The sequence below is a fragment of the Myotis myotis genome, unplaced genomic scaffold, assembly GCF_014108235.1.
Source record: "Myotis myotis isolate mMyoMyo1 unplaced genomic scaffold, mMyoMyo1.p scaffold_m19_p_16, whole genome shotgun sequence".
NCBI classification, from domain to species: Eukaryota; Metazoa; Chordata; class Mammalia; order Chiroptera; family Vespertilionidae; genus Myotis; species Myotis myotis.
Window position 1 is genome coordinate 33,529,662 of NW_023416320.1, and position 17,582 is coordinate 33,547,243.

Below are 17,582 nucleotides of genomic sequence, written 5' to 3' on the forward strand. Positions count from 1 at the left end.
TTGAGATAAATTCTCTAAAATACATATGAACATCAAGCTTTAAAATATAAGTTGCCCTGGTTGGATGGCTCAGTTGGTTGGAGCATAGTCCCATATACCAAAAAGTTGCGGGTTCGATTCTCTCTCACACTGATGTTTCTCTCTTTCTCTAATATATATGTATGTATATGTGTGTGTGTGTATATATATATCTCTCCTTGGGATTATATATACATATACATATATACACACAAACATATATATACATATATACACATATGTATATATGTATGTATGTATGTATGTGTATATATATATGTATACATATATGTATAATATATATATCCTTGGGATTATATATATATATATATATATGTAGAGAGAGAGAGAGAGAGAGAGAGAGAGACCTACCAAAGCACATTACTTAAGAAATAATTAAGTAAATACTTATATACACTCAAAATGCTCATAACTGAATTCAATCTTAATTTTAGAATTTCTTTAAAGAGGAGGGGAAATTAATAATTGAATGCACCCACACACATAGCTCTGCTTTATTGACAGGAACCATGAGGACCTAGCTTATACAATAACACAAATAGACAGAGATATTATTATTCCCCAAATCATGAAAAGCATAATACATTCCTTCCTCCCTACTGTTATTTATTAATTACATCAGTCCATGTTGAAATATCCACTGTCTCTATTGATTATACCCAACCCTAATTGAGTAATGTCTAGCAGAAGAATTATTTGATTCTGAGTTTCAACTGGCATCTCCACTCTTGGAAAATGCCTCAAGTTAATTGCAGTTATGTTCTTACTATCTTAAAATATATATTTGCTTCATAAATAAGGAGAAATAGATCTTGATGTAATATTCTTTTTTCCTAATTCTAAAAAGAGTCCCAGCACTAAATATTCTTTAAAATAAAACCAACTATTCAACACCATCGTATTTCCCATGTTTAGGATAAAATGTACTATTCAAGAAGTAATGAACACTAATCACCAAGCAGAAAACACCAACCAACCAGAAGGAATATATGCACCCCTATGTTCATAGTGGCATTATTTTCAATAGCCAAGATCTGGAAACAGCCAAAGTGCCAATCAATACATGAGTGGGTAAAAAAGCTGTGGTATACTTACACAATGGAATACTATGCAGCTATAAAAATGAAGGAATTCTTACCCTTTTTTGACAGCATGGATAGACCTGGAGATTATTATGCTAATTAAAATAAGACAGTCAGATAAAGACAAATACCATATGATCTCACATATTTATATTATATTGTTATATTTGGAATATAATGAACAAAATAAACTAATGAACAAAATAGAACCGGAGACAAGGATACATAGAATAGACTGACAGATATCAGAATAGAATGGCAGATATCAGAGAGGAGGTGGGTAGGAAAGACAGGATGAAAGAAGGTGAAGAAAATAGCCAAAGAACATATATGCATAGCCTTGGACACAGACAAGTGGTGAGGGCCAGAGGGATGGGAGGGTGGGATCTGGATGGAGGTGGGCAAGGGGGGGGGCGCGGATGGGGACATCTGTAATAGTGTCAACAACAACAAAAAGTAGTGAACAAATCCAGATGCTATGCATTTGAGGAGTTATAGGGCTAAGCTTATTTGTAGCCTACTTTCAAGTCAAGAAACTATACGGCCCTTTTCTGCTTAGAAAATTATGGTTAAACACAGGGCACATACACACACAATCACCAATAAAAAGCCTATATTCTATTCTTTCCCATATTTAAAGAAATAACATGCATTTTCAATAACACATATGTTGAGCTGTGGTTGAAGAACTATTTGAGACTTGTTCTACTGAAAATGAACATATTAAAAAATTGGACACTGAAGAGATTGTTTTTCAAGGAAGACTGTGTTTCTCCATTAGCTGGAACCACTTCTCCTATTCACTCCACTGTGGGATGTGGATACAAATATCCCCAGGCGTTCACTTTCTGCCAGGACATTCTTGGGGTTTAAGCATGCACATAAGCAATTAGTTTTATGCCTTCCAGTAAGAAATGGAACTAAATACTCATGCTATGAAGGGATTACACATGTGTCACTGTGCACAAAATTCACCACTCCATCCCCCCTCCTGGTTTATTGAACAATTCAGTGCTTTGGGAGGGAGCAGATAGCTCCAGGAGCAAATGCCGTTGAGGGCTAGGGGTGGAGGCAGTTCAGCAATGAGAGTGAGAAAAGTCATATAAATAGTTAAGTATTATTTAAACATTCCACATCAATATCCATAGCTTCTAAATTGACATACACATTTGTCAAAGTTGTATTCTTTACCAAAAAGTATAAATGTCCCAATTTATCAACACTAATTCAACCCTCAAACAGGTCATAGAGCTTGGGAAGTTAAATTGGCTTAGTGCCTATAGCAGAAAATGACATAAAAGCTCTGAAATAAAGACAGTGGATATCAGGATATCCACTTGTCCTATTTTGACCACTGTCAAAGGATACAGATGGCCAGAAAAGCAAGGTCCCACTGCCACATGCCCCCAACACATATAGAAACAGGCACCAATATAAACATATGGTTGTGATGGCAACTGAGGTGGGGAACGGTGGTAATTACAGTTGGGATGTGAATGGCCTCCTGAGTCCTTTTCAAGTCTACATGCGATAGGCTTCTTTCTGCTCACCAGGGATTCCCAAGTGCCTGAGGCATAGTAGGTGTAGAAAAGAAAACATTAAACAAAATAGTAATGGTACAAAATTGCCCTCCACTTCAGTGCACCCTGAGAAACGAACAAGTCATCCTCTAGCACCAGCAGACATGGGATCATCAAAGCCTTAAGACTGGACAGGCCCTTACTGCTCCCCAGTCTATACTCCCCCACCTACAGAAGAGGCAAGTGACTATTGCACTAAAGGGCAGGGCCAAAGCAAACCTCATGCCTCATAAACCTCATGCCTCATAACTTTTAGGTCGTGTGCCTTCTCCACCAACTCCTCAATACTGACCACACTTATCACAGAATTGCTGGGAACACCCAAAGGGCTGTACTTTCTGACATACCTAGAATGTGTTTACACTGCAAGGTACAGAGTACAGATATGTAGGGTCTATCTCAAGTAATGGAATCACTCAGCATTAATCTAGTGTCCTCTGTGGGAAAAACATTATTAGAAAAGAAACTCACAGATGAAGTAAAGAGCAAGGATAATGGAAAAGAATTCACAATACACTGACAATAGGTGCCTGCCTAAAATAGCCCCAAGACTATCAACCTTCCATTGCTTCTGATTCCATTCTCATGAAGCAGCCCCTAGAAGACCAGTGTGATCTCCAGTTACCTGGATGTCTGCAAAAGGATGTCCTGGTTAGGATCTACAAGTATTTCTGCCTCTCAAAGAGTCCATCCCAATTACCCTATATAATACAAGCCCGGTGACCTAACGGCTGAAAGACCAGAACGACCAGAATGACTGCTTGACCAGTCACTATGACACACACTGACCACCAGGGGGCAGATGATCAACACAGGAGCTGCCCCCTGGTGATCAGTGTGCTCCCACAGTGGGAGCACCGCTTGGCTGACAGGGATGAGCAGTGTTCCCACAGTGGGCCGATCCCCGCAGGCCATGCCCCCCACCAGTGCATGAATCCCGTGCACTGGGCCTCTGGTAAATTAATAAGTGGGCATTCTCATTTAACCACGTCTCTTGTGAGACTGTAAGTGAGCATCAGCCCACAGGAAGATAATCTGTAGTCATGGATAAAGTCAGATGTTTGTACTAAAGAATGGAGTTCATCAGAACCAGAACCAGGCCCTGGAACAGAGGGAGGGAGCCAGGGCCACACTCGGGCTTGCCAGACATTTCCCTCAACATCGCTAGCTCAGCTTTCTCAAAGAGCGACAGAAATGGGCCGGGGACATTTCAAAGAATTTCTTAGTGGAGTGAAGGGAGAGAGCAGAAGCTGGGTCATAGCTATTTTTTCCCGGTGTAAGGGCAAAAATAAAGTCAAGCTGGTTTTCTGCAACTTCTCTATCACACTGCATACACCTTCAAAGTCAGCAGAAAAAGGAATAAAGCGTCCTGAAGCTATTCTCTCACCCTGTATAATTAGCTGTATTCTTCACAAGAGCAAGAGACCCAGATTTTTTTTTCATTGCCTCTGTGTACCGGGCACCAGGTACTGGACTGGTGGTTTCATGATGTGTGCTCAATAAATATTTGAATGGATGGATGTGTGGATGAATGAGTGAATGAGGTTCCATAATTCTTCTAACCTGTTCTCAAGCACCGGTGACTCTTCCAGGGACTAATACAGACTTTTATAGTTTATTGGGGTGACAGATACTTTTCCATTTCCATAACTTCATATTTAGATTCAAGTTGTTTAGACCTGTCTCTCCAGGGATTGAGGAGGCTGATCAGGACAGCCTTGAGACCTCCTCTTCTTTGCTCCAAGGGTAATGACCTTGTGCAGTCATGCAATCACTGCTCTCCAAAGGGGGCCACATTATGAAGGTTCATGGAGCATAACCAGGAGGATCAAGTATTGTCCTGCAGAAATCCTAGGTCAGAGGCCTGACTGTGGCTCTAGGGAGACAGCTGAGTGTCAAGGGCTTGGGCATGTATGTACATGTGTGTGGGGGGGAGGGGAGCGGGGGGCACTGAGCCTTCCGAGGCAGGACTCCCTTTTATCCAGACCTGCAAGCTCCGCACCATAGCATTGCTTAACATCGCTGGACAAGTGAGGCTAAATCTTAGAGATGGTATTTAAAAGCTTCTTTAAAAACAAGAATAAAAACCATTATACAGCCCTGACTGGTTTGGCTCAGTGGATGGAGTGTCAGCCTGCAGACTGAACGGTCCCAGGTTCGATTCCAGTCAAGGGCATGTACCTTGGTTGCAGGCACATCCCCAGTGGGGACTGTGCAGGAGGCAGCTGATTGATGTTTCTCTCTCATCGATGTTTCTAACTCTCTATCCTTCTCCCTTCTTCTCTGTAAAAAATAAATAAAATATGTTTTTTTAAAAAAACCATTATACACTTAAAGGTATGGATAGACTGGGGCTGTAGTGAGAAAAGACCATAACATATACATTGGATGGGTTAACAATGAATTTAGACTGTATATTTCAAGACAGTTCATGAAGATAACTGTTTGATTAAGAAAAATAAAGAATAATGCCACACACACATATACATTTACATAGTTACATATGCATGTGTCTATAATAGGGGTGGGGAAACTTTTTTTCTGCCAAGGGCCATTTGGATATTTATAGCATCGTTCTCAGGCCATACAAAATTATCAACTTAAAAATTAGCCTGCTTTCAACAATAAAGATTTTTTTAAAAATTAGCCTGCTATATTTGGTCAAACATTTAATTAACTCACTCCTAAAGCCTCGGCAGGGCCAGTCCAAATGATTTTTAGGGCTTTATACGGCCCACAGGCCAGCCGTTCCCCACCCCTGTTTGTAACATGCCTGATGGCTTTCAAAGCCCACTGGCTAATGGAGCTGGTGCTCCCAGTAATCTTGAGAAAGAGAGGGGGTAGTCTTCCCACTTTAAGAAGAGAAAACTGAGGTCTAAAGTGATTTGCTGAAGGCCAGATGGCTAGTTAAATATGACAAGATGATGACTAGGTCTCTTGATTCACAGACCAGTGTGTTTGTTTAGTTAATCTATCCTCAATGTGTGTTGAGGCTTGGGAGGCAAAATTACCATCAGCTCCATTTCAAAAGGGCAACTAAAAAGAAAGAAAAAGAATAAGGCAATGTGTTCAATCTATTATTTTACTGAGCTCTCCAGATTCTTTACCTGTTGAATATTTCATGAACAAGGAGCCCCCCCTTCAATTTCTTCATTCCTGCCCCAAACTCCTAAGACAAAAATAATTTAATTTTGAACCTTCCGTAGTGTGAGGTGATTAGAAAATATCATCTTCAACAAACTTTAATTATATGCTCAGGGTCAAACATTTGGAACCTTACTTTCATCAACTCTGGCACTATCATCAACTCTGCTTTTTATGTTTTAATACAGCTCTTTTTATATTTATCCCTGCCCTATACTCAGCTCAGAAGCAGAACCTTCCAGCTCCTCCCTTGGTCCAGATGAAGGAGAATAAGGAGTTCTACTATAGTTGCTGTTCCGCATGTAGTAGTCTGAAAAGCAATGCCGCCTAGTCTCTGGCTGGATTGTTAGGAAGGTATGGAACTTCGATGAAAACCGAGAATGCCATGAGGCCACAGCAACGCCACTGTGGCCTGCGGACTGGGTCCCTGCTGGACCACCAGGAGACCCGGAAAATGAAAGGACGTGTTCAGGAACTCTTGCAGCAATTTCACAGAGAAGTTTGATGTCTGCTGAATATATTAAAAAACGAGGTAGTATTTCAAATGCTTCTTATTTCAGTTTTCTCATCATTTATTTTTAGTGTATTTTGCACAAGTATTGACCCGCAACAAATTGGAAAAGGAAGAAAGGACTGGTCCATTGCCACAGATAGTCTGAGAAGCACTGTGCTAGGCAACTCCACCAAACCTTCTGAGTCAGGTGTTATTTGGGAGGAATATAAAGATTTTCTAGAAAATCAAAGATACCTACATCTCAATGAGAGAACAAAAGGTAAATATAAAGACATATCTGTTTGATGCAGCCACTAAAGACAGGGAAAGCAGTATGGAGTTTCCTCAAAAAATTAAAAATGGATCTGTCTTATGGCCCAGCGATTCCACTTCTAGGGATTTATGCGAAGAAACCCAAAACACTAATTTGAAAGAGTATATGTACCCCATTGCAGCATTATTTGCAATAGGCAAGACATGAAAGTAACCCAAGTGCCCATCAACAGACAAGTGGATAAAAAAGCTGTGGTACATATATACAACGGAAAATTACCTGGACATTAAAATGATGAAATCTTACCATTTGTTACAGCATGGATGCACCAGGAGGGTAGTATGCTAAGTGAAATAAGTTAGTCAGAGAAAGACAAATACAATATGGTTTCACTTATATGTGGAATCTAACGAACAAAATAAACGAACAAACAAAATTGAAACAGACTCATAGACACACAGAGAACTGATGGTTGCCAGAGGGGAGGGGTGTTGGGGGGCTGGGTGAAAGAAGTGAGGGGACTGAGAAGCACAAGTTGATAGTTACAAAATAGCCACGGGGAAGTGAGTAAAATAGGAATTATAATCAATAATATTGCAATAGCTATGCATGGAGCCAGTTGTGTCCTGGAAATATCAAGGGGAACACTATGAAACATACATGGTAGTCTAACCACTAAACTGTACACCTGAAACCAATACAAAATAAGATCGATAAAAACAGCAATTAAAAATATATAAATAGATGGTGGGGGCAAAAGTAGGTTTAAAGCTCTGAGTATGCGAAACTATTTTTTCTTGTATTATTATTTATTAATGATTGTGTTATTTCCCATATGAACAACTATAAACCTCCTTTTGCCCCTCCCTGTATATCTCTGTAGTAACCACGTACATTTTCAAGCATCCGTTGTGTTGTGGGCCTCCGGCTAACGTTTGCACACCTGGGTAATGAGAAGCAAACAATGCAGAAATGGGTGAAGCCAAATGTCAATCGTGTGTCAGGTAAGATATGAAAGACAAACCCAAGATTCCCTATTGACAACAGGGCAGTTTACACTTGAGCTCTATCAGTAATGCTGCCGACTGGAACCAGCCACGCGGAGAAGGGAATGGCTGGGCCTGCCCTCCCTCTGCTTTCTGGGAGGTGGGGTGGTAGGAGCAGGTGGTTTCAGTGCAGCTCCTCATTTGTAAACTGGCTCTGCAAACATAGACACGCAAAGCCACTTGTTCGGCGGCCTCAGAAGACGGGCTAAGGACTGACCGGACATGAGACACAATTACCCTCTCACCCTAGAAGGAGGTCCCTGCAGGTTAGGGGTGATGGATATCAGTAGGTCAGGATGAAAACAGCCAGCGGCAGCTGCTGCCTATGTGGGGAGGACGGGAGGGAGCAAGAGAAGGTTTTCATTTTCGGATCACTTCTCTCACCAGTACTGAAATTAACTTAAGAAAAGTAGTGATCAGGTTACCACTAATATATTTTCTTTAACCCTTCATGTTCTTTTAGATTGTTAAGTTTCTGTCATTTTGGAGGAAGCATTTTAAGTTATCATCTTTTGAAAGTTGTACTTAAAAAAAAAAGAACAAAATAAAATATATGGAAAATTCCTTTTTGTTGGGGGCGATAGTAGACCTAATGACATTGAGTTTGATTACCTTGATATTTTGTAGGCATGTAATTTCATGGGCAGACAATTGATGTGTTATCAACACTCCAACAGTATATTTCCTGTTCTCCTAGGTTTCTCCGGCATTTGTGACAATGCAGACTCCCTCTAGTGGCCAAAATAATATATGTAAATCCACAGGTTTCTTAAAAAGGTTATGTTTGTAATCCATCTATTTTTAAAAAGAAAATATTTATTTTTTATATGTTTTCCTTTTGGGAGTACTTCAAACAAGGTAATTATATATACATCAAAAATATGCAAATTCTTTCAGTGTATATAGTAAATGTTATATTTAGTAATAATTCTTGTAATGGATAAGACACAACTACATCATCCTGAATGTGTAATAGTAAACGTTCAGAACAAAGAATTGTTGCCAAATTTCTTAATAGAACCATGATAATTCTTTACCAACACTAGCGCTTAACATTTGGGTGATGGGATTTCCACAGACAGGAATCACCAGTCCTTAAAGAGAATCCTTATGACCTGATGCTTACAACAAAGGCTTTATCAAACATAACAGATGAGTATCCTTTAAAGTGAAATGATCAATTCCTAAAATATGAGAACTAAAAGTTCTGGTTAAAAGAAATAATATATGTGTAAATTCTATAAACTGCCAAATAAAGCAAAAGATCTGATAAGATGATTATTTTTTGCCATCTAATCCTGAGACCCTGTTTTACAGATAAAATAGAAAAACCTGGGAACCAGAGAACTCACTCCTCATCACTGAACCGGTTAGCAGGTGAGGGACCTGGAATCGGCGACCCTGGCTCGGGCCTTTTGAAGTCCACGTGACTGGGAAAAATAGTCCTCGTCTTGTCATGTTCCTCCCCAAGTTTGCATCTTAGCACTGAATTGTGACTATGAAGTATTTAGACTAATTCCCCCATGAAAAAGTCTCATTCCTTTAGCGATCTCAATTTTTTTTTTTTACATTTTATCAATTATTAAAGCACTTTCAGAGGCATTCATAAACTGACAGAACAAGCTCCTAAAGGAGCCCTTTTATGGAATAAAAGTGAGACATTAATGATAGCAATAATATACGCAGATTCCCGGCCCTAATGCTCTCCTCATTAGTACAAACTTACATGAGTTAAACTTTGTCTTCTAATTCTCTAGGATTTGGTGAAAAACAAATGATGCCAAACTGGTAAAAGTGCTTTGAAAGTGGGGTAAGTGCTTTAAAAACAAATTCTTGTTTTACTTCGACAAAGTAAAACCCCAGATTTTACATACTGCTTTGGTTTCCTGAAAGATGAAGGGAAATAGCCAATCTTTTTTGGAGAATGGATGAAAATAGAAGAAAATCACAAATTCTCTCCATAAATGTGTATTGAGTGGCAGTGATGCATGATGGAGAGTGCATTATAGCTTCCTCCTGAGAGTGTGGCATTTGATTTGGACTGGAATTAAAACCTTATCACAATCATCGCTGTGAACTATCATAATCACATTCACATACAGATATAGTAATGGGTTGCCAATTCTCAGGAAGGGCCAAACACACTTAAATCATTGAGATTTTCCATGACATGAACATTCCTAAGCCCCTCACCCCCTCCTTGTCAATCCAGGGATGTCTCCGTCTTGCGCACTTCTGCATGCCCAGCACTTAGGGAAATGCCAGGTGCGGAGTAAGCATTCAATACATGTTTGCTGAATTTGAACTAAAAACTGGAGACATCAGAGAAGGAACTGAGCCAAAGGTGATGGGGATGCTTTAGTGAGTGCTTTGTGCAGGAGATCGGCAGCGTATATAAACAGCATGCTACCTCACCACCGACTGCCGGGGGCAGACACTCTGTGGGCTTCAGTTTTCAGATGGGAGAACGTGGACTCCATTCCCCAATACTTATCCAGAGACTAGGCAGCAACCCAACACTGTCCCCTATATTCCAAGTTGGTGGATGAAAAAAATGCATGAGCTCTTAACCACTGATAGAAATGTCAGAAAAGCAGACAATAGGTATCAACAGTGATTCTTCCGAGTTCACACAAAACAAACACGCACAAAACCTTTATTTTTCACTCTTCACTCTTTGCACTATTTGCCCTTTATTCTTTAAACACTGACCAAGAGAGACAAGACAGGGCTCACTTAGATTAGCTGTCTTTACATGTTAGACTTATTGATTGTGACAATATTTTTGGAAATGAGGAGTAGAACCACTTCGTTCCATGTTCCTATGTCAAACAACATGCCCAGCTTTAAAAAAAAAAAATCAAAGCAGCAGAAAACATACAAAATCCCACCAGTTTTCCAATGTCCCATGCGTTTGAATGTATTTTTTGTGAAATCCTAACACATGATGGGTGATAGAAGCTTCTTTTTACTGTCAGAGAGATCAAAGAGAGGTTGAGAAAGAATCTATAAGCAGATGCTGCCCAGTGACAATCCTGAAAGAAGCCGACAGTGGGGCCAGATGTTGGGGTGACCTTTGGTCTGCAGAGCACACTGGCATGGTGTTGATTTAGATGGCTGTTGGCAGAAGCTGTAGATCCAGCAGCAGGGGGAAAACGCTAAGCTAGGGGATCCTTTCCTACTCTTTACCATTGCTGCAAAACCCGAGACCACTGGTCAGCAGCACTGATGGCTGTCAAAGAAGTTGAAGTCACCACACAAGCCTGCCAGTAGGTATCACATCAAAACGGAGTCAGCTGTGTGAGCGAGAACCTCTTCGGGCTGTGCCATTTTGCATCCCACGAAACTTTCAACAGCTGTTTCTTGAGTGAATACAGACACAAAATGATTATATAAAAAGAACAGCATATCCAATATGCGGGACGATGTTTACATTCCTTACACAGTCATCAATAGAGGATATAACTGAGAAAGACTCTGACATGACTGAAAAGTTAATGCCCTGTCAACAAATCTAATTAGCGCCCCGTGAAAGTTCTACGTTGAACCCTGAATCCACAACACTGATGGAAGAGGAAGTATTTTTTAATCAAGCAGAATTACTCAAATCGGTACTGCAGACACAAAAAGAATACGTAATGACATGTCACGGTTTGAAAGACTCCTATCACATTATGCAATATCGCCATCATTCATTCACTCAATAGGCATTTTAAAACTTTTTTTCTAGTGACCCAAATGTTCTTATTATTGTAAACACTCATAAATAAGGTAGGAGAGCTCTAATCTTCCATTCTGACAGAATTTTAAATCTTTGCCACCATACAGTGTTGAAACGCGGACCGTAAACAGCGGCTTGCTTTATTATATTAGATACGATTGAAGGCCGGATGGTTCTTCTGACGCTTTTAGACATTTTGTCACTTTACCTGGAGAAATATCCACGGCTTATTCTGCATTGCTGCTGATGTCCAGCACTTGTCAAAACCTCTCTCTGTCAAGGCCGTCACCAAGAGTTGCAAAATGACAGATCAGGCTGTCTGAGTCGATGGAGCCCCAGGAAAAATGGAACAGATAGAAAATTCATGCCTCTAAACTACATCAAAGTGACTTCTGTCAACATCATGTCAAAAGAACTGTTCATTTTAAGAGTTTTTTAAAATTATATAAATACCTTTTTGAATATGAGCTGAATGTAATAAAACATTTTTTTTGGTGTACAGTATGACCATCCACATGTTCCAAACATATACTTTAGATCACGCAGGAATAAGGAAAATTCTAATAGTAAACACTGTATTCCAGCTAAAACCAATGACATTCAAGAGAGATGTATGGAGATACTATCGGCTTAAAATAAGACAAACCATCTGGCTATAGAGGAACAAAAGTATATTTTTTGCAAATTTTCTGGACCCACCAAATTTCTGCAACTAGATTAAATTTTATTCTTCTACAACCAGTTTTGATCCTTATCTATTTATTTATTTATTTTGCTTAGAGTGACAATTATAAAACACTTAATTCAGTATTATTTTCCTAATCAAGTTTCCCAAGATATCTGGTATTACTTTAATAAAAAAAAATCATTGGAAAAGCCTCAAATACATACTTTCCTTAAATTTTTGCTTTGAGAGAAAAGTAAAAAATAAAGTAATGTATATGCAGAAGCACTCCATAATCACATTCAGAGAGCCATTCACCGGGTGAAATATGAGTTGCATGAATCTGGAAACGACCCCTCTCCCATTTTAATTCCCAACACCTTTCAGGGAGGATGGCTGGCACCTGGTGCTAGAACCCAGGCAACTTGATTCCCACTGCTCATATGTCACTGAAATAAACAGGGTAAGTGACCTTGTGAAGTAAAGGTCATAGACCGGGCAATGTGTGTATATAGAGAGCAGACAAGAGGGAAAAATACATATAATTCTCCACACATACTCATGCACCCACGTACAGGGACACATGCATGCACACATGTGGACACACACAGGCACACATACACCTAAACCAGGAATCAAATGTATAATTCCACACTCACTGTAACCATCCATGACTCTGTTGATCACTTACACTACTTCCTTTAGCTATGATCTAGCAATTTTTACATCAGTCCGTTCTAAAAGCTGCCCTTACAGAGACCATCTACAATCTCCATAACAGCGGCTACTGACTCGGTGCACTCATCCAGTTGCAAAAAAGTCCATTCCCTGTGACCAGAAAGGCTTGCTTACCTCCAGAACGACAAAAGATCTCACACATAATGACCGCTTCCAGTTTTGAGAGTAGAAGCCTGCTTCAAACCAGTGCCATTGCATTGTGCCTAAATGTGTCTGGGAAGTCCCATCCGTTAATGCAAAATTAGAACAAGGTCTCCATTTCTCATTCTAGGAAGAACTCAATATATCTTGTGGCCTACTTACAAAAAGATGTTTATTACCTGTAAGTGTACAGAGGTGTGGGCTCCACAGCAGCCGTGATTGGTAATAAGCTTATTTTTCTCATTTACATTGATAGCAAGCATTAGTGAAGATATATGCATTTCATTTCATGGTTCAGAAAGAACAAAGTATATGTATATGTGATAGCAGTGGGTGGTTAATGAAATGGTCTGACAAACATAAGCTAATACATAATCATACCAGAATGTGAACTGGCACACCTGTTCCTGCTTCACAGACTGGCGATTCTTAAGGAAAAGTTACCATTCTCGGGCACGGGAGCCACTACTATTTAGACATCAATATCCACAGAAATTTTCACCACCTTTTTGTTGTTGTTGCAACCACTAAAGGGTGGCTATTTTAATGATAGCAGATCTCTTTTGCTCGTGTCCTAAGAGTAATGAAAACATCACACATGCATGAAGCTCCAGTAATTATTTTAAACTGCCTTCTGTTGTCCCCCTGAGGAACACGGTGGTATTTGTTTGATGCAGTTTAATTAGTGTCAGGGTAATTAATGCTATGCTATCTACATGAGATCAAAACCCTTTCTTTGTAGCACTCTGGTAACTAAGAACTAAGAAAAGGAAGCGTTTGGAAAACGTCGAGGCATGGTGTTAACTGGGTGCACGAGTGAGTCGAATTGCTCATCACCTCTCCCTCCACGCCTCACGCAAATGGCAATTCCAGTCCCTCCCAGGACAAGATCAAACCTGTAATGCGTTGGAACCGCACTGACAGGCATACGACCCAGTGGCTGCTATGGAATTAAATTCTTTCTTTATGGATATAATCAAATTAACTAAAACATTCATGGTCACCAGGCACCTTTTGCCAAAGTTTAATCCCTTAATAATGAAATAGTAAACTTTTGCACTGATGGGGAACTACAGTCCCTTGTAAACAGGGTGTGATTTTACCAGGTGCTGATATACTTTTCCAAATAAAAGAATCATTGGTTTAATGAATGAATGTGATTCTGCTTAAATGCTTGAATAAAATTTGCATTGAATAGTAGGTATAGATATTCTATTTGATAATAAGGTTAACACAGGAAAAAGAGAGGAAGGCAGGGAAGAGAAGTTAAGTACACAAAAATTCCAGACACACACATAATGTGCACTACCATAAATCCCTTTTAACTGTTTCTTTGGTAATAAGCAACGGAAGTATAAATCTCCCAACACAGAAACTCAAGCTGATCACAGGCTTAAGGAAATAGCTCCAGTTATCTTGACTGGAAAAATTATTACATCCTAGAGGTTATTCCAGTTTCTAATAAAGCACTGTGGCTAACAAACAAAAATAAAAGGATCAACCACTTTCTTTATTTTACACCAGATGAAATTACAGGTCTCACAGGATAGACACAATGGCACTGAATTTATTTTTACTCTCAAACATGCCCCGTGCGATGTTCATTTTGGAACAAGACCGGTGCTTTAACACAACAATGATAACCAGCAGTAGATGGATCACATTTTTTTATGGGCAGGGGAGGCTTAATGGTACATATCTAAAAAAGAAATAAACCTGGCTGGTTTAAAGTCAACCCAAATGGATATAGCTCGTTATAGAAGTATGGAAATAGTAAGCGTGAAAATAACCTCGGCACTGCACAAGAAATGAACAAAGAAAAACACTTCTGGGGGGGTCCAAATGTTAAGTCTATAGTACTTATGAGATTGTGTCCATGCCCATCAGTGGCTGAAATTCAGGTGAACGTTATTAAATGAAATCTCCCTAGCTCAGGCTGGCGGGGTGGCAGCAGCTCAGAGGGTCTGCGCTGAATACATCTTCTTGAGGCCATTCATTACTGAATACCTAGCGGGATCAGCTGACTAGCAAAATATGTTTTTTCACATCTTTAGTTCTGCTTCCTGCAACTTAGTTGTTTATCAATTAAAGTGATAAATACAAGAGACTCCGCTAACACAGGAAACGCATTATGCAGCAAAGGAACCTCCGGGAACCCTGCAATAAGAACGGCGTGCAAAGTTCAACAACTGTGAAGGAACTATTAAAGAGGACACACAAACAAGTGACCTTGAGTGACAAACGCACTTCATTCCAGCAATAAACAGCGGTGGTGCTGATAACTGCTCATTGGCGCAGAGAGTAATTACCTCTCTGTCAGCGTTGCTGGGGTGTGCGAAATAGTATAAATGAAACATACATAATGTACGGCAATAATATCGGGCATGCAGAACCTAATGTATTATCATCATTCTCGGGACCCAGGTTTATGTGGCTGCCACCACTGAGTGAATGCCTTCTAGCCATGATAATTTCATTCTAATCTCTGTTCCATATTATAATTTTCATAGCTAAGAGATACTGAGGAGCAATACGTTTCAATCAAGGGCTAAATAGAACACAACCTGTAACTGGGTATTTTATACAGCTATATATATATATTTTTTCTTTCAAAAAATTTAGTCAATGTATGAAGAGACTGGAATAAGCTGTAAATTTATGGGTGACAAACCCTGCCTGCACCAATGTCACCGTGTTGGGGACGGGCGGAAAGGCGCTGAGGAAAGGGTTGGGAGCTTTGTCTCCCTTGGCTTGGTTTCAACAATACAAAAGTCTGTCTTTTTAAATGGGTCTACTCTGTTCCAAAATATAAGGTAAGGATGCATTTTTTGGACAAAGTAAAAAATAATCCCTATTTGATAGGAGAAAAACAATCATCTAGTTTCTAAGACAAATTATCTTGATTTGCATGAATTGCTTAACGAGGTAGCAGAAGCACAGAATAATCTCCCGCATCATGATACGCCACTGTTCTTATAAAACTCTTCGACTCTTGCGTGCTTATTTTTTTCCCTTTAATGCAAATGCAGTTGGGTGACACCTCTAAATCATATTTAAGACCATACAAAAAAAAATCTAAGTAGCAGCTAGGCCAGCGGTTCTCAATCTGTGGGTCGCGACCCCTCTGGCGGTCAAACGACCCTTTCACAGGGGTCGCCTAAGACCATCCTGTATATCAGATATTTACATTACGATTCATAACAGTAGCAACATTAGTTATGAAGTAGCAACGAAAATAATTTTATGGTTGGGTCACAACATGAGGAACTGGATTTAAAGGGCCAGAAGGTTGAGAAGCACTGCGCTAGGCCATCAGGACAAACCCCCGTCTCAAGGATGAAGCATAAGAAACCCCCATGGTTCATAGGGAGAACAAGAGAAAGCAGCATATCCCAAAGCACATAACAATAACAGCTGCTTGGCCCTAGCCAGTTTGGCTCAGTGTATAGAGCGTGGGCCTGCGGACTCAAGGGTCCTGGGTTCAATTCCGGTCAAGGGCACATGCCCAGGTTGTGAGCTCGGTTCCCAGTAGGGGGCGTGCAGGAAGCAGCCAATCAATGATTCCCTCTCATCATTGATGTTTCTATCTCTCTCTCCCTCTCACTTCCTCTCTGAGATCAATAAAAATATATTAAAAAACAAACAGCTGCTTGTCCACAAGCTCTATCACTCAGAAAGGAAGAGAATATATGAATACTGAGAAAGCACTCTGCCACATGTTTGTTTTAATGTTGTCCTCCATAAGACACTGGGGGATAGGGGAGGCTAGGGGACTGTCTAGGGCGGGGGGATAAAATGGACACATATGTAATACCCTTTGTAATATTTTAAGCAATAAAAAAAAAATGTTGTCCTCTTATGTTTACAGCAAAAATGTGTATTTGGGAAACGTTAGGGTAGATTGAACTAACAATGAATGCAACAGTCCACCTTGTTAAAGAAGCATTTTAATGGATGGTCCAATATCCCATTTCAAATTACGGGAGTGACATTATCTATGGAAGGACCTCATCTTCTTTAACTTTTTGTTTGCTGGCTTCTCCAAGTGGTTTTCTAACATTACTATTGTAAATAATCAATGAAATCCTAATAGGAGATGAGGCAAACCAGAGAAATAGCTCAAGTTTTTCTTTTCTTTTCTTTTTTTTTTTTACTTTATTTTTATTTATTTATTTTTAATTTATTGCTTAAAGTATTACAAAGGGTATCTGGTTTTCTGAATTTTTCTTTCTATATTCCTAGTCAGGGGAGAAAGCAATCAAAAAGCTAACTCATACTAAGTTGTTAGGGATACGGCATATTAACTCTCAGAGAAGCACTACTATTTTAAAGAAAAGGCAAGGCTAAGATAATCCTAAACATGAAGACTTTTTTTTAAACTTATATTTCAGCTCCTCAGATCATGACATTAAGTAGCTTGTCCATTCTACTCATGCATCACGCCACTAGATTTTATGGCTAGTTCATACAGAAAAGATTTTACCCAATTTCGAGTCATTTAATCAAACTTGGTATTTAGGATACCTTATCAAAAGACATATCTGTGGTTGAATAATGTCCGTGAGTTCCACAGATAGATCTTAATCATCACAGCAAGTCCCCACTGGATACATAATTTACCCCTTACCTGAGTAACTTAAGTCTTTCTTGATATATACTA

At 39.6% G+C, this 17,582-nt stretch overlaps 1 protein-coding gene across 2 annotated transcripts in view; it reads right to left on the reverse strand.

Moving 5' to 3' along the window:
* Nucleotides 1-17,582, reverse strand: part of LOC118670889 (cytochrome P450 7B1) — a 153,391-nt gene that overhangs the window by 69,473 nt on the left and 66,336 nt on the right. Inside the window, exon 1 of one of the 2 annotated variants that reach the window (XM_036338376.1) lies at nt 8,271-8,314. The exons of the other annotated variant lie outside the window; for it this stretch is intronic. Coding sequence (XP_036194269.1) covers nt 8,271-8,299 — 29 coding nt within the window. The 5' untranslated portion in view covers nt 8,300-8,314. Of the gene's footprint in view, nt 1-8,270; nt 8,315-17,582 lie in introns of those variants that run through there. 2 annotated transcript variants of the gene reach the window in all.